This window comes from Phasianus colchicus, chromosome Z (genome assembly GCF_987193195.1).
Source record: "Phasianus colchicus chromosome Z, bPhaCol1.hap1.1, whole genome shotgun sequence".
Lineage (NCBI taxonomy): Eukaryota > Metazoa > Chordata > Aves > Galliformes > Phasianidae > Phasianus > Phasianus colchicus.
This window is the reverse complement of record NC_143476.1, coordinates 9,653,090-9,678,734: the sequence shown is the minus strand read 5'-3', so window position 1 is coordinate 9,678,734 and position 25,645 is coordinate 9,653,090. Positions and strand designations below refer to the sequence as shown.

The window sequence follows — 25,645 nt, the reverse complement described above, 5'->3', positions numbered from 1 at the left end:
AAGAGCAAGAAAAATCACAGAGCTCCTTCAGTCGAGGACAAGTTATTATACTCACAAACATAAATACAATCCCCTATATTAAAACAAGGGCAAGGCTGATTCACAGGTCCACAGGGATATTTATTTTATACTGTAGTGGGATAGTAAGTCATAAAGCAGTAAAAAATAAACATGACATTCATCTGGCACAGAAATAGCTTTGTTGTTGTTTTTTTCTTGGTTTACCTTATGCAGCTATAACAGCTATATCCCTTGTTCCCATCGATGCTGGCATACAGACAGGAATTTTGCTGCGTGCCCTGCCAAACCCAGTCTCCCAGTCCCACAGTCGCAGAAGAGAGAGCCTGGAAACCCTGGGCACATGTGACAAGAGCTTATAATCACAGAATAGACAGAGGAAGTTCTGCTGTTACACTTCCACTACTGGAAATCCCTGAATTAGAGTAGAGATTAGTAGAGATGTTGGAATCATAGAATCAGAATGGTTTGGATTGGAGGAGACCTCAAAGCCCACCCAGCCCCAACCCCTGCCGTGGGCAGGGCTGCCCCCCCCAGCTCAGGCTGTGCAGGGCCCCATCTATTGCTCATTTCATCTTGATAACATCCTCAGTTTAATCTCCAGTTAGACCTTGTTCCTAAGGTGATGTTTCAAGCTGTATCACTACTCTTCTCTATAGGTTAGAGACTCAGAGGTAGGAAAATGTAGGCACAGAGACTTTCTGTTATTGGGTGATATTCTGAGAGCAAATAAATTTGGATTGCTTCCTTTTCCTTCATGGATTCTTGAAATACTTAGAAATTCTTCCTGTACTCTTACATGTATTAAGAGCTAGACTATGTATGAAAGGCAACATTTTTCTATTTCTCCTTTGGAACCAGACTAACTCCATTGAGGCTTATGCAGAGCTCATTCCCACAGAAGATACAAAAAGATAGGAGAAGTCTCTCTGGAGAAGGAAACCGTACCAAAACTGCACAGATTGTCAGATACCCTTATTACTCCTACCATGTCCAAACACCTGCTATTAAATGACAAATTTAGACACCACTCTATGGATCTGGGCTGGGTCACTTTATGGTGACTGAGTTTAGTCTGGTGGTGCATGACTAAATAACATTTCTGCATCTCCAAATCCCCACAGTACTGGCATATAAGAAGCAAGGATAACATTACAAAAGAGGCAGGGATCCTAGTCACTGGTCAGGAAAGACTCTGTAGACACCACTTCTGAAAGACACTAAGTCAGCAATGTCAGACCGTATTCTGTGTGACAGAAATCACTTCTGTTCCCTTTAGTAATTGTTCTGACTGTTACATGGACCCATGGACTGGAATGTGTATATACAAATTAAGAAGGTACTGCCCTGGCTCCCTGCAGCTCAAAGTAAAGGACAAGCAAGAGATAAAGACTGGTTCCTTCCCAATAGCATCAAAAGAAACAATAAATAGGAAGTCTACACAACTGGTGACATAAAAAATAGCTGAAATATAATTTCAGTGCTTTTGAAAACTTACTATCACACAAAGTCTGGTTTCCTAGAATAAAGATGTAGTGAATTATGCCTCTTACTTAAATAAATTGGCAGAATTTTTTCCATCTGTGGGATCATAACATAGCAAATCTGGCTCCCCAGAGTCCTCATACCCTGTATAAGACAGCAATATCTGTAAGATTCAGCACAGTTTTGGATATAAACAGAACAGGTGCAAATAAGACAGAGACAAAGCCAAAGAATGAACTTCCCACTCCTTTATCAGCTTCTTGGGGATTGGTGGCTTTTGTCCTTGACAAATTGCATGTGTAAAGTTGTTTGAGAACTCCCGTGCAGCCTTCCACTTTGCAGAACAGGTACAGATTCATTCTGAGGGCAGAACATAGCAAGGCCATGAGGCTTTTTTGGACAAGAATACTTGCTGAATACCTGAACACCCTACGTTGCCTGCTGCCAACAAGCATCTGAAGACAATCAGTTCTTCACAGAGACAAGTCTCCCTTTGTGTAGGAAAGGTAATCAGTAACCTTGTTACTAGTCATTAGACTTACAAAAGAAATAGTTTATTGTATTTTATTTTGACTGAAAGACTCTAATACGTGAGATACAGTTTAATAATATTATGCCATGACATTATTAAAAATTATTAAACTTCCCTAATGAAACTTTCTGCTGATGTGAATAAGCTAAACCAATTTTGTTGCTCCTAGAGAAAAAGACTCAGGAATGTTTGGGTGTTATGAACAAGAACTGTACCTGATTATTTCATTCTCCATGAACATCAAGTCTACGTTTTTTTATATGTTGCTCTCAGCTAGCAATGAAAGCCATTTTCAGGTTATCAGTGCTGTCAAAGGTTTTCTAAGAGTGGGGTTTTTCCCTATTTGTATCAGTACATGCCTCCAGGCAGGCACCTTCTTGCTTTATCAAAGATGCTAACATTTATGCTCAGCAAAGTAGAATGCATGCTAACCCAAGCAGACCAGATGATACTCCAGCCCACAGGTATCACACTTCAGGGCCAGTGAGTTTTGAGAAGGGCAAGAAAATTCTCCCCAGCTTGCTACAAGAAGGGAAAATTCACAGAGAAGAGCGCACAAACTGATGCTTTCAGGGGGGAAAAAAAGAAACAACCCAAATAAAAATCAAATATATCAATCAAATAACTATCATCTAATTTGGGAACAGATATCCCAAGAATATGTATAAATGCCTATATATACATAAGCAAAACAAATTGATTGATCTTTTAGTTGTAGATACTGGAAAGAAAGAAAATATTCTTTTCTTGGTTGATTTCCACACTGCTCCACTGAGTGAAAGTGCTAACACGAGACAGGTAGGGAACACAGAAAGATTTGTAATGCTCAGTCTGACTCATCTTTCATTTTACATCGAAATAAATTATCTAGGTGAATAATTAGCGTGACGAAACTGATAATGGCACTGTCATTTTTAGCAATATCTAAACAAGGACTATAAGAAAGAAGAGGACAGACTCCTTAGCAGTACCTGCTGTGATAGGACAGGGGGAGTTTTAAACTAAAAGGAGAGATTTAGATTGCACATAAGGAAAAAGATTTTTACAATAATAGTAGTGAGTCACTGGAACATGTTGTCCAGAGAGGAGGTGGCTGCCCCGTCCCTGCAGACACTCGAAGTCAGGCTGGATGGGGCACTGAGCACCAGATCATTGCAGGGGTGTTGGACAAGATGACCTCTACAGGTTTCTTCCAACTCAAACAATTCTCTGATTCTATAATTAAGTCATGAGCTGTTTTTGCCTGCAGGACAACGTGCTCTAAGGAGCAGAGGTAATGTTACTTGAATACATAACAAGTACATCCTAGTAATATAACTTTTCTGAATCAAAAGTGGTCTAGTGAAGTTACAAATATCTGACATTATTCATCTGTTTTCTGTTTTGCCTCAGTCTCCTGAAAAGGTCTCCTCAGCACGTGGGGAAGGCTTTCACACTCTTTCTGGAAAACCAGCACATCTCTGTGACTCGCTGAAGTGCTCTACACTAATGCCCACGTCATGGGAACAAAAGCATGAAATGGAGGCCTGTATGCAGGGAAAAGGCTATGACTTCATCAGAATGCAGTGGGATAGCTCACATAATTAGAGCCTATTAGATAACTGGAAGAAACCTCTTGTTTGCACAGCCTAATAAATGCAAGACAGACAACGCACTCCAGCACAATCAGAAACAATCCAGATTTCTGGAGTGCACTGATGATCCTGACACAGGTGATCAAAAGATCAAGTGTAGATATCCTGACTAAACTCAAATGTAAGCAGCAACAGATGACCCAGGACAAACACAGAGTCATTATTCCAACCAAAGTCCATCTGGAGGTGAATCTGGTGAGGGACATAAAAGGCAACAGGAAAGACTTCTACAGGTACTCAGGCAGGAATATGAAAACTAGGGAAAATAAGGGCTCAATGCTGAATGAAGAAGGAACCCTTTGCAGAACACTGAAAAGAATGAGGTATTCAGTGCCTTTCTTACCTCAGTCTTTCCTGGTAAGACCGGTCTTCAGGAATTCCTGACCCTTGAGAAAAGAGGGAAGGTCAGAAGCCAAATAAAGGCCTATCCTGAGCAGAGGACAATCAGGTCAGGATGCATTTGAATAGGACGTGAGCCCAAGGAACTTGATGGGATGCACCTAGTGAAGGGAGCTGCTCATGGTAAGGCCTCTTAATTATCCTGGAAAAGTGGAGCAGGTTGCCCTGACATGTGTTGGCATCACTATGCAAATGATATGGCTATGATGGCTTTAGATACTCAAATGAACAAAGCCCTGAGCAACTTGGTCTGACCCCAAAGCTTGTCCTACGGTGGGACAGAGACTTCCTGAAGCCCCTTTCCAATCAGATTACTGTGAGGTAGTAGCATCTCATGGTCACTTGCTCTCCATAGTCACTGGCATCACCTGGATAAAGAGAGGCAGGTAGTTGCATGGCTTTCATGCTCTGCTTACCTACTTAGGTGTGGAATTTCCACCTACAGGCATCTTACTTCAGTTATAATATCTGATATTTTCTGTAATTTATTCAGCCTCTGTTCCATGAGCCTCTGTTCTCTGTCATTCCTATGTGATTTGTGCACTCTTAGTAGAGTCCTGAAAATTTCCCTTCCACCTACTTTCTAAGCTGTCCACAGTCTTTTTTAATCTTTATCCCACTTTACCTTATTCAACTTCAATTCCTCAAAAAAAAAAAAAAAAAAGCCATGTTTAAGCTCTAAGAAGTGATCCGTGTATTTCACAAGTGTCAAAGTAGCTCACTAATTTCCATATGAGCAGCTATTGGAAACAAATTCTTCAGACACATTGCTAGGGCTTTAGGCATTCACAGTTGTTAGAACAAAGAAGAGAATCCCAGTCTGGAAGCCAAGCTGTAAACTTGGCACACAAACGACATTAAGGAGATGAGCTTTAAAAGCCACATGCCTCAAAACTAAATACTGCAAGCATGGATTGTAAGACCTGTAAGACTTTATGAAGTGTTGCATAGTTTCTAGCTTTTAAAAAGGACACATGCAACATCACGTTCCAAAAATAGTTTTGCTCATCTAGAAATAAGATGATTTGTAAGTAGTCAATAAATAGACAGTATTCAAATATTCCTATCAATGAAAAGGGTTAATTTTATCACTTTGAAAAAGGGTATAATTATACCCTTTGTTTTAAATTTTAAATATATTATGTACCTATATTTTTAACATATAGTACTTAACAACAGTGCTTGTATAAAGCTGGATTTTTTAGTAGGAACATAATTCTGAAAGAAAATTAGAGAAACATAGAAAATTACAGAAAAATAGGAAATATTTCAGTAGCAATTAGTGTCAATGCAGAATGCCTATGGGGTCCAGGAAAATGTGACAATAATGCTGATCAATATATTACTCCAATAACAAGCTGAACCAGATACCTCTAACTAAAAGCCTTCACCAAGGTGTTTTTGGTTTGGTTTGGATCAGTTCTGTTGTGTGAATTCCTTTCATCATATAGCTGTGTTGCCTGACCCGTACTTAGTGTAGGAATTCCAGCCTGCTGTGATTTTTGGTTTTGCTTTTGTCTTTGCTTATTTGTTCACTGAGTGGAAGAATGTACACTCACAGGAAATAATGAGGTAATTTTGTAAACCTGTCAGCAAAAGACATCAGAATTAATCTAGTGGTGGTCTGGTAAAAGAGGAGAAGATAATCTCACATGAAACTTCCACATTTGCTCTGCATATTTCCTCCTTTATGCCTCTTGATGAAAAAGAAAAATATTAATCATTAGGATTTAAAGAGAATCTTCACAACTGGCTTACACGATAGAGAGGAGAAAGCCTTGTAGGGAATAGGGCAGGAGAAGCCCATGGCATCATACATACATATTACGTATGGATTACATAAATCCATTGACAGTAAGACAAAACATGGCTTAAACTGAAGTACAGAAGAATCCTAGCAGACATGAGGAAGAATAAACAGAGCTAATTAAACAATGTGATGCACTGTTGGTTCAACAAACAGGATCTACGTCATCTGAGAGCTTCAATAACAAGTTAGACAGTGGTAAAGAATGACATACATCTGTGGTTGATCCTGTCTTTCTAGGCACTGATGGAGTAGACGGTACCTTAAGGCATCTCCTGACATTTCATACTTCATAATATCTATCTTCAGCTTTAAGTACTGGAAGTATCTGAGCTCTTTTTAACAGAATGGACTCCTCTCGAACACTTGTGAGCTGATGAAAAATACCTTATGAACTTTTTCCCCGAGAAAAGTTATTTAATTAATGTTGCATTACTGCATATTGTTATTTTGCTTTATTTTAACCAACATTTTGGTTTTCAAGGGTTGGGTTCCTTCCACGTGAGGACTCATTTCCCAGTAAGTAGTAAAGCTTTTAGAAAACTTTCTGTGTAAAATTCTGACAGTAGAAAGCAACCTGATGTAGGAACCTGCGTGAACATTTACATCTGAGATGTCACTGATAAGAAAGATTTAGAGACCTTGGAAGTTATATTTTTTGCCACAAAGATTTCAGCAAGGCCAGTGGCAATATAAGTTACTACCATATCATCCAGATGATTAAATGCCACTTAAATGTTTTAAGGACAAGGAATAGTTCTGCTGCTTTATCTATCCTGTTCATTATCCTTCTCCTTAGCTTGTAAAGCAATAGGATAACAATTTCATTTGTAGGACAGTGGTAAATGTCCAGCAGGAACAAGCCTGAGACCATCAATTCATTTCCCAAAAGCCATCCATTACTTAATCACAGCACGTTTAACACTGGGATAAAGCTCAGTCACATACATTAACCATGTTATGCTTTCCTAACTGGAGACTTTAGTAGATAGTGTTTACATTAAATGTACATGAAATTCTGTTAATGAGTTTCTGATTCTTCCTCATGTTTGGTACTTATACAAACACTTTAAACGTGGGCAAATATTGCACAATGATATCTGTATGTCTGTAAATTCTCCTTCAACACATTGTTCATGTTCTTTTCATGTAAATTTGAAAGCTCACTCTATGGCAGTTTGTAAGCGGAAAAAAAATTAAGATAGGACTACTTCTATTCTCTGAACATAGATTTGTGAACAGAAAGTTATATCAACGTACTCACATTTATAGTGAAAGCCATTTGTGGGATTAATGAATCTCTGAACCAAGGAAAAGACATCACACAGGTGATTTGGATTATTACACATTACAAATTAATAGAAAGGCTGATAGTCATAGTAATTAACTCAAAAGCAACTCACAGATCGAGCATACACTGTGGCAAAGCCCACTTCCAGATGACTTATAAATAGAAGAGAGCAAACTGATCAATCATTGTCCTGTGAAAAAAGTTTGCCAAAGTCTCTTATTGTACTTCTTTTCAGCTCCATCATTCCCTTGCATCTCTATTCCCCTTTCTTCACAGCAAGGACCTCCATTATCTCCAGTGCGTGGACCTGCAAGGAGGTATTGTTGGCTGTAGCTTAAATGCAGCTCATCTATGATAAATGAGAAAGAGTAAAGCTAAAAAAAGAAGCCTAAAGCTTGTGGTTATACTAACTTTGATGAGAACAGAGTATGGATGAATGGTGATTGTGTGAAGGTCAGCAATTTCTGCAAAAGGAAAAGACAAAAACCATGAAAGACAGCACACCAGTATTGAGAAATCAGTCATACAGAGTGATCAAAGGGAATGAGAGGAAACTGAGCATGAGACATATTTGTGACTCATTGCAATATAACCAATAGAATGTATTACAATTTAAAAAGTCATTATAGAAATTGACAATCATACAGTAAGAGAAGCATAAAAGGTCTCAAAAAATCAAATATGTAAAACAGTTTATGTAAAACAACTAAAAAGATGTAGAAGAAAAGAATACTACAGTAAAATATCTGTTTGTTTTTTTCAAGAAAGTACAACAGTCACATTAAAATCTTCTAAAGTGAAAAAGATGACGTTGCTAACGAGTGAATCCTTCAAAGATGTATTCATGTACATGAACAGTCCCACTTTAACACATGGAAACACTTACGTGAGTAAAACTCTCAGCAAATGTTTTAGGAGAACTTTGTGTCTTCTAACTTCCCAGTTTTTCTTACATCTATTCATTTACGTCCATCAGCATTAGCAGCAGTATTAATATTGGTTGATGTGCTGTAGTATCATTTACTCACAATTTCCATGTACTTCTATGGGTAGCAGAGGAGTTACTGAACTCAGGTAGTCCCTAAGTGAATGCCCAGATCTTCCAGGTTGTGGATGCCCCATCCCTGGAGGTGTTCAAGGGCAGGTTGGATGGGGCCCTGGGCAGCCTGGTCTAGTACTAAATTTGGAGGATGGTGGCCCTGCCTGTGGCATGAGGGTTGGAGCTTCATGATCCTTGAGGCCCCTTCCAACCCAGGCCATTCTATGATTCCATGATTCTGTGATTCTAAGCCATGGTAGCATAAGCTGCTTTTCAGGGACAACTAGAAGGCCAGCTGTCTGCTCAGTTCCACCATTCTTCCCACAGAAATTGCATACCCAAACTGACTGCTAGCAGTCAGACAGACATCATATATTCACCATTCTTTCGCTACTGAAATAGAGGTTCAGTGTGATCCCTGTTGAGCAGACAGCCAGGTGAGCTTTCTGACTGCCTCTCACCACTCATACCATGAAGCAGAGTTATGCAAAGAAAATACTGCTGCCAACATCCAAAATACACCTGCAATTTGGGGCATCATCACATCCACTCTTACAGACAACACCCCCCAATTCCTTTTCACCTTTTCCCAGCAGATTCTCTTAGTACTTTTGCCCCAGTGTTTCCCTCGTGGAGGATTCTTACCCCACTAGTCTTGACAGAGAGTGGAAAAAATGTGATGAAGCAAGCATACTCACAGCGTTTGGTAGAAATCCATGGTGCTTTAGTCTGTAGGGGTAAAAATCAATGATGCTTTTTCACTTAGCAGAGGCATCTCACACATGATATATAGAAATTTTTGGCTCCGTGTATGTGATCTGAACACTAAAATTTTCATTTCTTTCTCCTGTTCTCCACTGCGTTACATTTAATTTTTCCTTAACTGAGCAATATTGTGCAGTTGCAGTCATTACAACTGTTCTCAGTCTGGATGTACCTTTGGAGGTCAATACTAATTATTCTGCCATACATCCCCCATTTCAGAACTGCAAGCAGCTTTCATGTCTTCTCTATGGTTCTTCAGTTACTCCAGAAAAAGGTATTAACTCACCCTACAAGTCTTGCCATGGGGCTGTTCTGCCATTCATACAAAGAAAACTGTCTTTCTTCTCCGCAGAGTGCAATGAATTTTTCATCTTCTCACCTCACAGTTATATCTCTCAAAGAATAAAAGTAAATACAACATTAGTGAGGAATCAGTAACAGTAGGTCAGCTATAAATACTTGTAAATGGGAAACATATAGTGAACATCTTTGGAATTACAACAGTACAGCGTTCTGATTTTAGGAAAGTTACAATTAAGCTCCACTTCAATACAACCAGCTCTATATTACAAACTCAACAAAAACGTATGGTGGAGCAGAAGTCCTACTCAGTGCACCTCGTGCCTTTTACCCAGTTATTCAGATACAGCACTGTCACAGTGCTGGCCTGGTTCAACCTGGTTCCCTGACTAAATGGCACAGGGGGACCCTGTGATGGGTCTAAAAACAAAACAGCAGCAACGAGCTAAGGGAGAAAATTAATTCACTAAGCATTAGAGCACAGTGTCAGAGAATGCAATAGAACACAATACAATTGGAATTGTAGCTGATACATTAAATAAACAAGAGACAGGCCTTACTCTAATGTTGAAGGTGAGACAGCTAGGGAGCATACACTGCAGAGCCAAGCAGAAAAAGAAGTCTCATGACTCCCAGTTTTCTCTTTTCCTTTAAACACAAAATGGAAATGGAACAGTGAGGTATTCTGGGAGATACAGTTCATTCTTTCTCTTCTGTGAAATGTACCTGGAACTATCAACAATCCATGGAACTGAAGCCTTAACTCTTTAACTCCCCGTGCATTACCTGATGTTATGATGTGGAATATCAATAGCAAAAATCTTGAAACCACAACAAGTGTGCCAGGGGACAACATCAGGACCAACATTGTCTATCTTCATTAATGACCTTAATTAGGGTTAGGGTTAGTTGACCTTAATTGGTATTCACCCAAAAGCTAATATTAAAATCCACCCCATCTTCATTCTTATTTTCATCTTTATAGATCAAAAGTACTTAAGATAATCTGTGATCCTGAGCAGATCCCAAGCAGCAGCCCAAATACAAAGTGACGTAGAATAGAAAAAAAAGGATATGCAATAACTATTTCTCCTGCTATCATAGAATCACTGAGGGCGGAAAAGACCTGCAAGATCATCACCAATATTTCTCAATAAACCACGTCCCTCAACACAACATCTGAACGTTCCTTGAATGCCTCCTGGGTCGGTGACTCCACCACCTCCCCGGGCAGCCCATTCCAGTGCCTGCCCACTCTTTCAGAGAAGTACTATTTCCTAATGTCCAACCTGAAGCTCCCCTGGTGCAACTCGAGGCCATTTCCTCCAGTCGTGTCACTAGTTACATGGGAGAAGAGGCCGAGACCAGCTGGCTACAACTTCCCTTCAGGTAGGTAGAGAGAGCTATAACGTCTCCCCTGAGCTTCCTCTCCAGCAGATTGAACAATGCCAGCTCCCTCAGCCAAGTTGGTAACAGCCTACACCACTCTGTTAAAGAGAGGAGCTGCATAATATTGTGGCAGATTAAAATTACTCAAGTACCCCAATAGGCAGGAAGGTAAATATTAAAACTAAAGTCCAGTGGGATCAAAAGAACCAAACATATAATTTCCAATCGTGCAAATTTCAATTTCATTATTAGGGAGTCCCAAACTTCATGGAAACCAGGAGGATTCACCTCTTAAATAGATTTTACTAAAGGTGTCTTATCACAGAGTTCTGCACTGAGCTCTCAGGTTTCCTATAAAGCTGCAAGGAAATCTGCCCCTCCAGCAAGTCTGTTACCTTGAACACATCCCATGTCACAGTGCATTTGGGAAGAGTGACAACTGCTAACTCTCCTTGTACACTTGTGTGTGCATTTACCCTAGAGGTCTCCCTGTAAGCAGGAAGCAAAGGCTGTCATTGCTCCAGATGTGTGATAATACGAGATCAATGTCTGAAGCAGCCTGTCTGACAGTGAATCTCTGCTTTGAGGAAGATGAGGAAGAAGGTTAGATATCACACGGACTTCTTCATCATTCACATCTGTCACTTTTATCTCAAGCTGTGAGTAACTGTCTTATTTTGTAGGTTTTCTTCGCAGCTGCAAAGGTCAAGTCTTTTGCTTCTGCCTTGCTACACATTCCACTGGAGCCACAGATAAGGTGCAAGATGGGCACCTTATCAGATGTTCCCCCAGACAACAGAGGAGATGCAGCCAGCACAGCTGCTGCTGCCACATGGCATTTCTTATCCCCCTTACATTTCAAAAAAAAAAAAAAACAGGAACAGCTTCAGCTGTCAGTGAAGTGCTTTCTGAGAAGGCTTGTCTTGGAAAGAGTAAAGCCATACTGCCACATTATGCAGTACAGGAGATGAACCAAAGATACGCATACCCTGCAATTCACACCAAGATTTACTTACATACTAAATAGAGATATAGAGAGTTTTTTAGATGGCTTTCTTAAAGTGACTTCCAGCTCGAGGCAAGGCAAAAATAAGAGATACATAAAATGAATACATAATAAGCAGTTAAGTTAAAAAAAGAAAAAAGAACAGGGCTCAGATAAGGTCAATTTGCAATAGCTTAATAGGTTTGGGATGAAAGATGGGATTTGTGACTGTGATCAATCTTTAATACTTAGAGTTAAGGTCTACATGAAAATCTTTCAAAATGGAAAGACTCATTGGTATGCCCTTACCTTTGTCAGCTGCTCACTTCTTAACTGTATATTGATGATCTTAAAGACAACTGCCATAGTCTATTTCAGGCTATGAGTAAATACATGGAGAACACTCAGTTCTGCAGTGCTGGCTGTCTTGTTATCTTTTTGGCAAAAAAGGCCGGTGGCTGAATGGTGCCTTTAGAAAGACCTGACATTTCCCTAGCGAGCCTGGAAAGGAACACATTCTATCTTCTTTTCCCTACAAAGTCCCTGCTTAGCCCAGATTTTTGATTCAACAGAAGGGGAATGCAAGCTCATCAAATATGCCTGCAGCGTGTGGCTACAGCTCTCCTGAGCTCTAAAACATTACATCTTTTTCTGCGAAAGGTACATTTGGCATGCAGGTTTGCCCAGGGAATATCAGCTTCTGTGTTTTCCTTCATCATTCTATTCCATTTAGTCAGAGCTGCAGCCAAACAAAGAATGCCATGACCATTGCTACAAACATCAAATGATCTCTAAAAAGTCAGAAAGAAGATCTGAACTTTGAGACTAATGATGACTGATGATGGTTACTGCCTGAGTCTGTAGCCCCATCATCTGGAAACAGGGATGAAGTGAGAACATACATGCACACACAGCTCCAAGAAATTAGATTTCCTGCACCATAAATTGACCACTTTCAATGGTCATTTCTTTCTAATAACTTGCAACTTTCCATTCTGCAACAAAACATCATCCTTCAACCCAGTAGAGATCTGTACTGCTTCCTTTATGTTTTGAAAGTTACAGTTTTTATGAGATAAGAAGAGGCCAAGGGGAGAAGTTGGACATACTGCTCATTTTCTGATGATCCATACCTGTAACATACTCTGTGGGATCCTCTTACTTTCCACAGCATGTCATTTTTAATTGCCATATCATAAAATAGTTCTTAATGCATTGAACATTAAGGGATTTAAATCTCTTTAATGCTCCTGGATGGTAACCTCTCAAGGTTCATACTGAGGCCAGCTCCATATAATAAATAGAATGTGGGCAAAAAAGCAATAACAGAAATTAATGACAAGTATTGTAGAGAATATTTGAAACACTTGAAATCAGATCTCTAGGAGTTTTGCATTTCCAACAATAAGCCAAAGCAGTAAGTGAGGGAGGAAGGAAGGAGGGAAGGAATATTTCTGTTCTTTCCGGGGTAAAGTCATTTATTACTCTCCAAGCAAAAGGTTTTATACAATTTAATACAGGTCAATACTGTCAAGATGTGTGAAATCAAACCTATACAAGGAAGAACCCACAACAGCAATCAGATGTGCATAGGCTGGGGTAAAGCAGTAAGAAAACCATAGTATCACTGTACTCAATGGAAGGTTAATCTTGAAGATATGAAAGTGCTGTCAGCAGAGGTATATGCAATGTTTCAAAAACAGTAATGTATACAATGCAATATGAGCCAGTCTGGGGAACTTAACAGCTGTCTTATCCTGACTAACTATGCAATTTACAGAAATCTGTGATTATTTAAGAAATGTGGACAGCAATACCTATACTAGCAGGAGCAAATGGGATCATTTTAGCTAAGATGAAGATATTCCTATCAAATTATCTCCAAAGAATGAACAGAAATCAAATTTACGTAATTGAGTTCAGCATATAGGTATTTGAAACCAATTAAGGTTATGTAGATCCTCTGTGTCATTAATGAGCAGCTTCAGATAAGGAAAAGCTCTCTCAACGCACCATTAACAAGCCCAGCAACACTTGTGAAATGAGCTGCAGCTTGGACACACATCAGTGCATCAGGTCATACAGGAGGAAATTCCTTTTCAGAGCACATTTTGACTGTTCTCACAAAACCAGTCAGAAAGCTCCCCATCTGTCTTTTCCAAAGGTATTTTTAGTATCTGAGACAAAGACTTGTTACAAAAGCCTATCAGAATCCTAGCAGTTGATAATTGTGGGGTTATTTTATTTCATTAAGGTTATTCTTTTTAGCTAGTTTCAGTGTCTGAACTAAATGATCTTCATTAGTTTGCAAATATTAGGTCTTGTACCTAAGTGCATGTATTTGTAAGTATCCCAGTAGATATCTATGATACATGAGCACTGACAAGTTTCCATGAATGATAGTGCTTGGAATACCAAATTCATTCTTGCTTACATAAAGGATTTTTTCTAATTCTATTTGAATTATTCTAAATTATTCTAAATAATACACAATCTTTTCTGCTTGTTATATGGGTACAAAAGCACGTCACTTGTAACCACTATGCTATTTTGCAATAGCATCTACGTCATCTCTGAAGTTTTGAAAACTTCAGATTCAAAAAGAAGCTTCATCTTATCTCACATTACTTACATGCCAACCTTAACTGTTAAGTTGCTCTGAGTATCCCATAGCCAAAGAAAATGCAAATTTTGCATATTTTTCCTTTTCATACATTCTTCCTCAATTCTAAAGGCATTTTCCATACAATAACAGAGACTTCTGTGTTCAAGCAAGTCCATCTGTTAGAAGTTACATAATTTAACAGATTCATCTTCTCAGGCTAAGTTTATACTCAGCAGCTTTCCAGGAGGAGTGCCAAGTGATCATGACGGCCAAGTTCAAGGCTGGGCAAGCTGTGGTCAAGGTCTCTATCTACTGCAGTTTAACAGTCACATCAAGGCTGAATCAGTCCTTCATCCAGTGAATCAATACATTAAAGCCAGACTCCAACTACAGCAAATCTCAAACGCACAAATGCAGACTTCAGCTCTGACCTGCACAACATCTGAATGAATGCCACAGGGTAAGCGGGTTAGATACAAGTCCTACAAAACTCAAAAAAATGAAAGACAACAGTCACAAATCACAGCAAATAAAGGGGATTTTAAAGGCTTAGCCTTCTTGCTGTTTGTTGTAGCATGTTTACTTAGCACTCTGAGCATGTCTTCAGTTGACAGATGAAAAACATTGTTTTTACTCATAATGAATAGGCATACAAGAATTCTGAGAACCTTGATCTTGCCACAGTAAACTCAAGAGACTGGAAACTCTTAAAAAGCACGGTTGGGAAAGTTTTAACAATTCCATAAGCAGGAAGACAGTTCTTGACTCCCTGATCAGACTGAAGCAGGGTGGCAATAAATCTCATCAGCTCAGGATGAAGAGGAGGTAGTACTGTCTGGACACCAAAGGAAAAAGAGGACTACATGGAAAAGTTTGCACTTCAATAAATGCCTGGGAAAAAAAAAAAAAAAAAAAAGAGGAAACGACGAAATCTGAGAATAAGGCACAGAGAGGAGTGAATACAGCTGAGATTCATCCAAGCAACAAACTTAGGAATGAATCGGTGACGCTGGGGAGATGAAGTCAGCTATGCCACCAAACATTAAGATAGAGATGGTAAACAATACAGAAAACAGAATCAAATGAAACTAGACCTTTGACTTCTAAAACGTCCCCACATAATCACTGCTAAGCTTTCTTTGAGCAAACCTAAAACTATGCCTGCTTTCTTGTTAACCTAGGAAGAAATCAAAGCTCATAGTCCAGAATAAAGTTTCAAGCCAAACTGGATTACCAAGGTAAAATCAAGAATCTGTAAACAAGGGTAGGAACATCAGATGAAAAGCCAGAAATGTAGTTAAAAGGCAGGCAGTGCCCAGGGTTTGAGATAAAGGGCACAGACTTCACCTACAGACCAGTTAATTGACACTGCGCATGCTACTGCAACTGAAGAGCATGGGAAGCCTCCTTAGCCCTCTGATTGCTATTAAATCTTGGTAGAGGAGATGCTAATAGAAAAGAAATTAGCTTCAAGCCAATTACAAATGAAAATCCTTTCATTCAGCTGCATTTACCACACTGTACACTGATATTCTCTTCCAAATAATAATAATTTTTAAAAAAGTATGATTTCAAGCTTTATTTTCTTTTCTACTAAAAGCTTCTAATAGGAGAAGGGAAATTCTGATCTTTCTGTTGACATTAAACTTGTCTGCAAGGCCCATAATTTGACTTAATTAGGGCACAGATTTCCATTGCTCTGGCCCCACACCATCAGGTTGAGTCGTGTGTTAAATGCAGCATATTTCAGACCAAAAGCCAGATGCCTTGACCATGCAACCCCTACCGTGAGTCTTCTACTGAACTCCATGAATTCATGTATGGCTGTAATGCACCCTGAGCTTTCTGAGTTCATAGGATGACATTGCTTAGGCATCTCATACTGCTGCTGAGACCTTCAGCTCCAATTCTATCTATCTGATCCATACTGAATCTTCTTCATTAATCTGTCAGTCCATCACCAAGAAAAAGCCCAGTCCCTCTGCACATGGATGCAATAAGGGAACCCCAGGTTATGAAGGCAATATTTACCAGATGATTTTCTATCCAGATGATTTTTCTCACTTTTACATAGGACCAGCCTGACTTCCTTGCTAGCATCACAGACGTCACGCTGCCAAGGTCTGTCACCTCTTCTGGAAAACACAAGTGCAGCAATGCTTCTTCCTTGACAGGGGGATAGGTAACAGAAGGAGGCCCTGGCCTTGCCCCATCATCAGTCACATAAGACCTCTACAGAGGAGTTGGGGCAGCTTTCTTGTTGGCTCTGTGGTGGTTGGAAACAGATCTAAACAGCTCTGTCTTCAGTTAGAATTGTCACAAGCTCTCAGGACGATTTCCTTCAAACTGCTCTCCCAAAAAAAAGCACTTCCACACAGTAAGCCTCAGTAACAGAAGAGGTCTGTCTTTCCAACAGAATTTCTGTTTCTTAGCTAAATGCCATAGCAGTACTCTTCAGAGCAGGAAATCTGCCACAGTGATTGTCTCCACGCCACAAATACGATCAGGTAGAATAATGCCCTCTGATCTTTAACTTGACACAAAACTATTTACTTGTTGAAGTAGATAGGTAGGAAAGGAGCATTTCAAAAGACCCAGAGCCAGTCATTCACAACCTTTAAATGTGCGTCTGCATAATCTGGAGTGTGTGAGCCACAAAAGTGTCTTAAATGGAACCTGCCTTCCAGGAAGAGATGGCAGTTTGACTCAATAAGTCACGCTGCAACTCTCAGCAAAACAGAGCATACACAGCTCAGTGCTCAACTCCTTTCCTGACATTAAAGGCTACAAGTGAACATAACCGAACAGCTAGAACTGCTGTGGATCTGTGCTCTAGGCATCATTCTCACCTGTTGATTCAGTACTGCAATCAAGTTTAAGTTTCCTTCACAAAAACTCCAGCTCCCATTTAGTACCAGTGATTATGCCACTTGGGTTATCCTGCCTTTGTCTACAAGTACAGCAAAAAGCTGGCATGTTGGGAAATTATCCAAATGGGAGTACCCCTTCAAATAAGGGGTCTGCATAGTGTTGTGCAGGGATCAGATGCTTCTTCGGTGCTGCATAACTTGGGGTTCTTAGCATCTAAAGGGACATCAGTTATTTATTATTCTGTCCTTTTAGCATTCAATCTAATAAACAGCAGGTCAAATGGTACCTTACAGACTCTGAGTGCCTTTCATACCAGGATTCTAATGGACCAGTTCTCCCCCAGCACCAAATACACCAAGAGTACAGAACAGAGCAGTTAAATTGTTATCTTCCTCAAAATACGTAAGTACCTACATCCCAGGCCTACAAGAACTACACTCTATCTATGAGAACAGTACTGCATGGAAGGATTTGTGTGCCTCCTTAAAATAGAATTTCTGTTCTCTAGAATCAGCCATCCAAAAATTAGACATATCATCTTAAATCAATATTTAGATTCCCTACATATTCAGCAAAGAGAAAGGAGTGATTAAGGATAGCAATCCATACCTTTTCAAGACAGCCATCTGGGATGGGAAAGATTAAGCTTCCTCTGTAGATGCACTTAGAACGTCCATAGCAGCCAAATCTGATCTTCAGCCAGCTTAACTTCACACCCAACGGTTACAGGTTTGATGTCAAGTGAGATGATTTGTACCCCAGTTGGTACTGACAAGGAAGTCAGAACAGGCTGGAATCAAAGTATTTGAAGTGCACTAAGGACAAGATAAGTAGAGCCATCTATATTGCTATATAAAAAGACGGAATTTTAAGAAATACATACATCCATCTGGTACTGACGATCCATTATTTTACCATGCCCTCAGTGCTCCACACAGTTCTGCTGGATTTTCTTCATCTTGTAATGAGCGACCCATCTGTGGACTCAAGACCAGAGAAATGTATTGGTAAGGACTGGGAACCAAAAAAATCCATTTCTGACTAGCAACTATTTCTATAATATCTAAATTTTATTTAAATTTTTAAATAAAATATTAATATATATATATATTATATTATAATTAAATATTTAATAAATAAAGAATTTAAAACATCCCTTTCTTGCTATAACAGAGTGACTGAGCTACTGGCCCACCATTAACTTGAGCATCTCCAAATATACTGCTATGCACACACAAGCATAAACAGAGATTATGTCAACCTCTTATTTAAACAAACTTGAATACAGGAACTCAAGAAAAATAATTTATGATTAATGTGGAATTGTAAGTATTTACAGACTCCTTCTCTAGCTTACTTTTAGAACAGAAATTCTTACTGATGTTTTCATGATGTCCACTCTTACTTCTTGACTTCCATTTTGCCTTCTTGCTCTCAAGAAAACAAACGATAAAAAAATACTATTAAGCAATTAGTTCTCTGCTTAGATGCCTCTGCTTGCAAATTGTTCTACTGCAGGATTTCTCTTTACTCCACAATGCTAGTTTGCCAGGTTTTCGTGTTTGCCCTAGATAATTCCCAACTGCAGTGAACACATGCTAGAAAACCTTAGTTATACTGTATAATCAATGAATACACAGACATTATAATTACGAAATACAAGAGAGTTTGGCTAAGCAAATTATTACATACACCAAAGAAAGAATAGATAAGAGTGCTTACGCTTACCTGGGCTTGCTGTAAAACTCCAAAGAAGGGATCTCCAGAAAAAGATCCTTCCCCACTGGTAGTCAGCTCTTAAATGGGACCAGGAGAGGTGCAGCCAGGCTCCACTCCTTCCAGCAGCACAGCTGAATTGCCTTCACCTGTGCTCCCAGGGCTGACTCATTGCTCGCCTCAGGTGATCAATCAGAGGTTCAGGCCATTCTTCCCATACATATATACACCACAAAAATCAAACTACAGCTTCAGAAATACATGTAAGCACACTGCTTACACATCCTTGCTTCTCGGCCAGGATGCTGGCTTTTACCCAACCTGAGCTATTGCTCCCCTCTACTCTGTCCTTGTGAGGCCCCATCTGGAGTACTGCATCCCAGTACAGTAAGGATGTGGAGCTGCTGAAGCAGGTCCAGAGGTGGCCTTGGAGATGATGAGAGGGCTGGAGAACATTTCCTGTGAAGAAAGGCTGAGGGAGCTGGGCTTGTGTAGCTTGGAGAAGACAAGGCTCTGGGCAGGCCTTATTGCAGCTTCCCAGTACTTGAAGGGAGCTTACAAGTTTTTACACAGTCTGCTAGCAATAGGACAGGGGGAAATGATTTTAAATTAAAAAGGGGGCAATTTAAGTTAGATGTTAGGAGGAAATGCTGTACCCAGAGGTTGGTGAGGCGCTGGCACAGCTGCCCAGAGAAGCTGTGGTGCCCCATCCCTGGAGGCGCTCGAGGCCAGGCTGGATGGGGCCCTGGGCAGCTGAGCTGGTGGGGGGCAGCCCTGCACATGGCAGGGGTTGGGGCTGGGGGGGCCTGTAAGGTCCTTTCCAATCTAAGCCATTATATGATTCTGTGATCTTCCAAAGGTATGTGAAGGTTGACATATTTTTGCACCTTTTTAATCACTATAAATTAAACCATTTCACAATGTTAGATTAAGGATGATACTTACTACAATGGTTATGCAAGAAGTGCAGATATGAGATCAGCCAGGGGCTTTTATCCCTCACCAACTCTTGATTAAGGCGAATGCCAGGAAGTCCATGGAAAGCAGTGACTTCATAAGGTGACAGCCAAAAGCTAGACCCTCAAATAGGAAGTATCTGCATAATTCCTTCAAAAGACACAACAGTCTAGCTGAAGTTTTGGCCCTGAAAGCATTGCCCCAGCAATCTTTGTATTCAGATCTGCAGCAGTGAATTATGGCATCAAGTTAATTAAAGGCGATAGAATTTAGTGTGTTATCATGTACAAGTAAAAAATCCCAGTTGTTATATTCTTCGAGATAAAGATTTTTCACATGCTTTGAACCATTAAAACAAGGACATCCAGGGGTTCTAAGGACAATAATAGCATACACTACTGAGGGATATTTAAGAAAGTGTATAGGTTATTGAAACTTGTTCAAAGCATGCAATTAAACTTGGTGCTATTTTCTTTTCTACTCAGAACTTAATATTCAGATGAAAAACTAACTACTAAATGGGATTATTACATTTCTAGTATTTCTAATGAACAAGCAACTTCTCTACCCCATATGTAAGGGAATCTATTCCTTTGAACACAGAAAATAGGCAGTTATAACAATTCAAACAACAAAATGTTCCCTCATGTTACATAAGAAGACTTGAGAAACCAGCAGACCATCTGGCAAAAAAAAAAAGGTGTACTTTACTAACTGAACTTGTGGAGGCTTTTTTTCTTAGCATAAAACCAGCCAGCATTCCTTTACCCATTAACTATTTGAACATGCACTGGAAATCAAGGGCTGGCACTGAAGATAAACATGGCATTTTTCTACAAGGGAGACATTACAAAGAAGTTGTTCTTATGTGGTAAATAATAGAAACTCACAGAAGAGTAGGATGAAATAGTGCAGTTCTTCCAGTACTTGGCTGCATGGCTGCCAATCTTCTTTCTAACTTCTGAAGAAAACACAATGGCTCAGCTGTGAAAAGTTTCCTGGAATATCGAGTAATTGGAAGGGAAAAAAACAACAACAACAATGAAGACTGATAATGCTCTGTTTTACCTAACATAGTAATTATAACCTCATATGCTGTTTTATTCCCTCACAATTACTTGGCCCCGTGCAAATGTTTTCAATATATTCACATTACAATGAAAAACAAGTAGATAAAACAAGGTTTTACCAACACACCTCTTTTAGAAGCCCTATTTATTAGTGTGCCATTTTCAAATTTAGTGATAACATATTTTGAGCTAGGAAGAGAGTCATTATCATGCTAATATCTATTAATCATTGTAATTATGAAAAAACTATTAGATACATGTTGCATCACCTGACTGAATATCCCTATGATGCATCTGTAGTTTACATCTACTGACTTTCTGATTAGCAAAAATAAACCAAATCAAGTAAGACCTCTCATCTGTGGCTTGGTTTCCAAATTATATTCAACACCTAGCACGTATATCTTCTGTTACTGCAGGTCTGTATTTGTGCTGTCTATTTTCATGTCACATCACCGAAACCTTTTTTCCTTGAGCTTGTTTTTTTAAGTGTTAAAGATGATGCCTCAGTTAGATGGAGAGCCAGCTCCAGGCACAAGAGATGTACCAGCAGAACCAGAGATACTAGGGTAGCAAAGTACAGGATCCAGACCTCTTTTATGCCAAACAACAGAAACTTTTGTAGAGCACTGAATTCAGGCCATGCAGCACGCACGCAAATGCTGAACACCCGAGTCAAATACTTAGTTCTTAATGACAGTAAATCTTCATGTAGGTGTTCTTCAAGGTACTGTGACACTCGTTTCAAAACTGACTTGTTTCTACCTAATTCAACTCTGTGGCTATTTGTCATTCTGGCTGTCACACTGCTGCAGCACTCTAGTCACAGGCCATAACCTCAGTGACTAAGGACTGAACAAACAGGACACAAAGCTGCCAGGTGGCCAAGAGAAAATGAGTTTACCTCTAGTCACAGCTAAATAGAGTGGATTGCTGAATGTTTGGAAGAGAGCGCCAAAGAGAGAAAACCAAGTTTTAATCTGCTTCTCTGTCTCAGAATTTGGAACTGACTTTGTTTTCTGACAAAATTATCCACAGACAGCGTGGATAGAGACAAAAAATTTATCCAAAACCCATAGGAAGTTAAAGGTGTTGTCTTGCTCCTACCCCACCCCCCCCAAAATGAAACTGGAAAAAAAAAGTTGGAGAATAATGAGAGAAGCTCAGAGAGGATAGAGTCCCTGAGGAAGGGCAAGAATTCAGTAAGAAAAGCCTGGTTAAATGTGAGGCAGGTGTCTGATAATTTGAAAAAGATAAGCATACTGATGTGGATCTGAGATTCAGCTGCAGTCATCAAAGGCTTTAGTGAGAGAAATTCTAGAGAGATGTCAAGGATGGAGGATGGATTGTTGCCATGATGAAATCAGAGGAGAGTTCAGAATACCAATAAGTTTAGGAATGGAATGCCTGGAAAGAAGTTAGAAGGGTGGGGGGAGGGAGGGGTCACGGGTGGGTTTCCTTTGTGTAGGAAACAAAGAAACTGAGTGCATCCAAAGGCATCCGAAGACACAAGAAGATTACATGGAAACAAAATAGAGAAAAGCAAATGAGATGTTTGTATTAGTGACAGGAGGAAAGGAAGAGTAAGTGGCAAGAGAGAGAAATCAAGGCCAAGAGAGTGTGTATAGTGTCTTTTATCATAAAATCCTTAGGGTTGGAACAGACCTTTAGAAGTCATCTAGTCCAACTCCTCTGCAATGAACAGGGACATTTACATCTACATCAGGTTCCCCAGGGGCTGATCCAGCACACTGCCTTGAAAGTCACTAGGGACACAGCATCCACCGCATCTCTGGGCAATCTGTTCCACTGCCTTACCACCTTCACTGTAAAAAACTTTTTCCTTATATCTAACCTAAATCCATCCTTTTTAAGCTTGAAACCATTTCCCCTGGTCCTATCACAACAGAGCCTGATAAAGAGTCTATCACCTTTGTTCCTGTAGCTCCCACTGAGATACTGAAATGCCACAATCACCTCAGAGCCTTCTCTTCTCCAGGCTGAGCAGCCCCAGCTCTTTCAGCCTGTCCTCATAGGAGAGGTGCTTCACCCCTTGGATAATTCTTATGGCCCTCCACTCAATACAATCCAACGGGTCTACGTCTCTCCTGTACTGAGGACTCCACATCTGGACACAGGACTCCAGGTAAGGTCTCAACAGCGCAAAGTAGAGGAAGGATCCCCTCCTTCACCCTGCTGGCCACACTGCTTTGGGTGCAGCCCAGCACACGGTTGGCTTTCCGGGCTGACTCATGTCCAGCTTCCCATCCACCAGCACTCCCAGGTCTTTTTCAGCAGGGCTGCACTCAATCCTTTCATCCCCCAGTCTGTACTGCTAATGGGTGCTGCCTCAGCCCAGGTGCAAGACCTTGCACTTGAATTTGCTGAGGCTCTCCCAGGCCGAGTGCTCAAGCCCGTCCAGGTCCATTTGGTGGCACCCCATCCCTCCGGTGTGCTGACCACAGCCCACAGCTCGGTGTCATCTACAGACCTGCTGAGGGAACACTCAGCCCCACTGCCAATCTCACGGACACAAAAGAACATCAGTCCCAGCAGCGTGCGACACCACTTGCCTCCGATCTCCAGCGAGACGTCGAGCCACTGAGCACCAGCCTCTGGGCACCGTCCTGCAGCCACTTCTTCGTCCAGGCTTCTCCTCACAGAAACCACCAAAGCCCTGCGCAGAGAGGGATGTGGGAGCAGGAGAAGCAACGCGGGAGCAGGAGAACACTCACACTGCAGAGGTGGATCTCTAGCACCTCATTTTCCCAGCAGAACCACCCACAGAAGACACAGCCTGGACTAACTGAGACAGCAGCCAGGTTCACACGAAGCGCCGCCATTTCACACAGCGGCCGCCGAGCACAGCAACGACGGAACAGCAGCCCTGCCTGCGTGTGGCAGCTGAGGCGCTTTCGCCGACACAACCCGCAGCTTCCATCTCCACAAGCCGCCCGGTCTGCCGGCGCCCAGCAGCACCCGGGGCTCCGCAGCTGCGGCGTCAGCCTTCCGCCGGGCGCGGCCGCGGCCACTCGGCGCCTCCGGAGCTGCGGCCGCCGGGCCGTCAACGGGAGCCGCGCACTCACCGCTCGCCCGGCGGCGCCGACGGCCGCCCTCGCCGCGCGGTCCCGCGTCCGAGCGGCTCGCGGCTTCTCCTCGTTAAAGCGGCCCGGGCGATCCTCGCGCCCCGCCGCCTCCGCTCCGCCCCCGAGGCTTTTTCCAGGCGAGCCCCGGCGACGTCCCCGCCGCGTCGGCCGCTCTCGCGAGAGCCGCCCGGCCGAGAGCCGCGCGGCCGCTCCGTCGCCTCGGGGAGCCGTGAGTGAGGGAAGCGGCCGGAACCGCGCCGCGCCTCGCGGGCCGTCGCTGCGCTTCTGGCGGGAACGGCTCCGAAGCGGCGAACCTCGGCGGTCGAGGCGTCCGCACTTCGCGGTGATGCCGGAGGACGTGCCGCAGTGTGGGAAGTCTCCACATAACGCTCTGGGACGGCGTCTCGGATAAAGCAGACGTTCTTCGCGGTTGCGGTGGCGGCCTCCTGCAAGCAGGAGAGCCCGAGAAAGCAGGGTTCCATCTTTCATCCCCTCTGCCCGACGCTGCTCTCTTTCTGCCCCGGTTCCTCACAAATGCAGGCAAACACAGGAAAAATGTATTTCTGCAGAGTTTAATGTCGCTACAGAAGAAGGCAGTACGTGACAAGTGGTTCATTTGTTCACATCTCACTCTTTCACTAACACTGCAAAATCCAGTGCTTTGTTTTCCAACTGCCGACTGCTCAACCCTGCCAAATACAGAAATGATGCACCGATCTGTAACATGAAACTTGGCTGGCAGTTATCCTGGTCAGCTTTTATCATTTCCACGTAGACTTCATGGGTTTCCTCATTGCTGCAGGTTAATCGTAGGCCTTGTCAGCAATCTGTGTCAGTGGCCGTACGTTCAGGTGTTGTGATGACAGATAATGATGAATGCCCGTGATATCAGAGGTGACTGTTGGTGGTACGGCAGCAGAGGCTGAACCTTCCTACAAATACTCCATTACGTTTTGTTGTCGTGCCAGCAGATGGCAGCAGAGCTGCAGTTTCCATCGAAATCAACAGCAGGCATTACTTTTGGAGCGACCTACATCGGAGTGTCCAAGTATCCGTATGCACTTGTGTACAGCAATGAAAAAGTCATGGAAAAAGCCCCCTGCAAGGAATGCGGGGAGCATTGCCTTTGCCAACCCCTGAACAAAAGACTGCAGTGTTTTTCTCAGTAATGTCCCAGACGTTTCCAATGGGAGAGAAGGAATCTGTGGGACTGACAGTGGGAAATTCAGCCTCTTTTTTCATCCCCAACAGAGCTGAAATCTGGGCAACCAAAATTACCATGAGGTATCTTGGCAATATAGAAGCCAGTATCCTACACTAGGGTAACCCGTGAGTTCTGCCAAAACCCCAAAGCATTGACTGCAAAATGCTACAGTGGAGGAGTGGAAAAGTGGAGAAAATCTTGTTCCTGTGTCCTGGGAAACTCTAGCAGCTTTGTGCCATGGTGAGAGGCCCTTTCTCTAGTAAGATAAGGGCACACCAATTTTGCTGGAGAAGTGAGATCGTGCTTTCTTGGCAAGTAGAAGAAATACAGAAATAAATTTAAAAATTCCTCAGAAATACTTTTGGCTGAGACTTTTTCAGTCCACATCTTTAACCTTTTGGAACACTTTTAATTCTTCTATTTTTGTTGTTGTTGTTGTTTTGACATGGCTTTTTTTTTTCATTCCCATTCAGCATTTTGGTCTCTTATCTA

At 41.5% G+C, this 25,645-nt stretch overlaps 1 protein-coding gene across 12 annotated transcripts; it reads right to left on the bottom strand.

Moving 5' to 3' along the window:
- Nucleotides 1–6,802: 6,802 nt before the first annotated feature.
- LOC149912445 (uncharacterized) lies at nt 6,803–24,881 on the bottom strand. 12 transcript variants are annotated; one of them, XM_090131657.1, is made up of 9 exons: nt 23,950–24,881; nt 23,437–23,540; nt 20,684–20,754; nt 19,782–19,943; nt 18,499–18,553; nt 17,730–18,097; nt 9,257–9,362; nt 8,904–8,934; nt 6,803–7,515 (listed from the first exon to the last, which is right to left on the bottom strand). In XM_090131657.1, exons 1-4 carry the CDS (start codon nt 24,429–24,431, stop codon nt 19,836–19,838), a joined length of 765 nt encoding a protein of 254 aa, XP_089987783.1. In that variant the 5' UTR covers nt 24,432–24,881; the 3' UTR covers nt 6,803–7,515; nt 8,904–8,934; nt 9,257–9,362; nt 17,730–18,097; nt 18,499–18,553; nt 19,782–19,835. The 12 variants fall into 12 exon arrangements, 10 of the variants coding, with proteins under 10 accessions (XP_089987783.1, XP_089987784.1, XP_089987778.1 ...); XM_090131652.1 differs by adding an exon at nt 7,578–7,630 and having other exon boundaries at nt 6,805–7,473; nt 18,499–19,943; XM_090131658.1 differs by having other exon boundaries at nt 6,804–7,515; nt 18,499–20,476.
- Between the last annotated feature and the right edge of the window lie 764 nt (nt 24,882–25,645).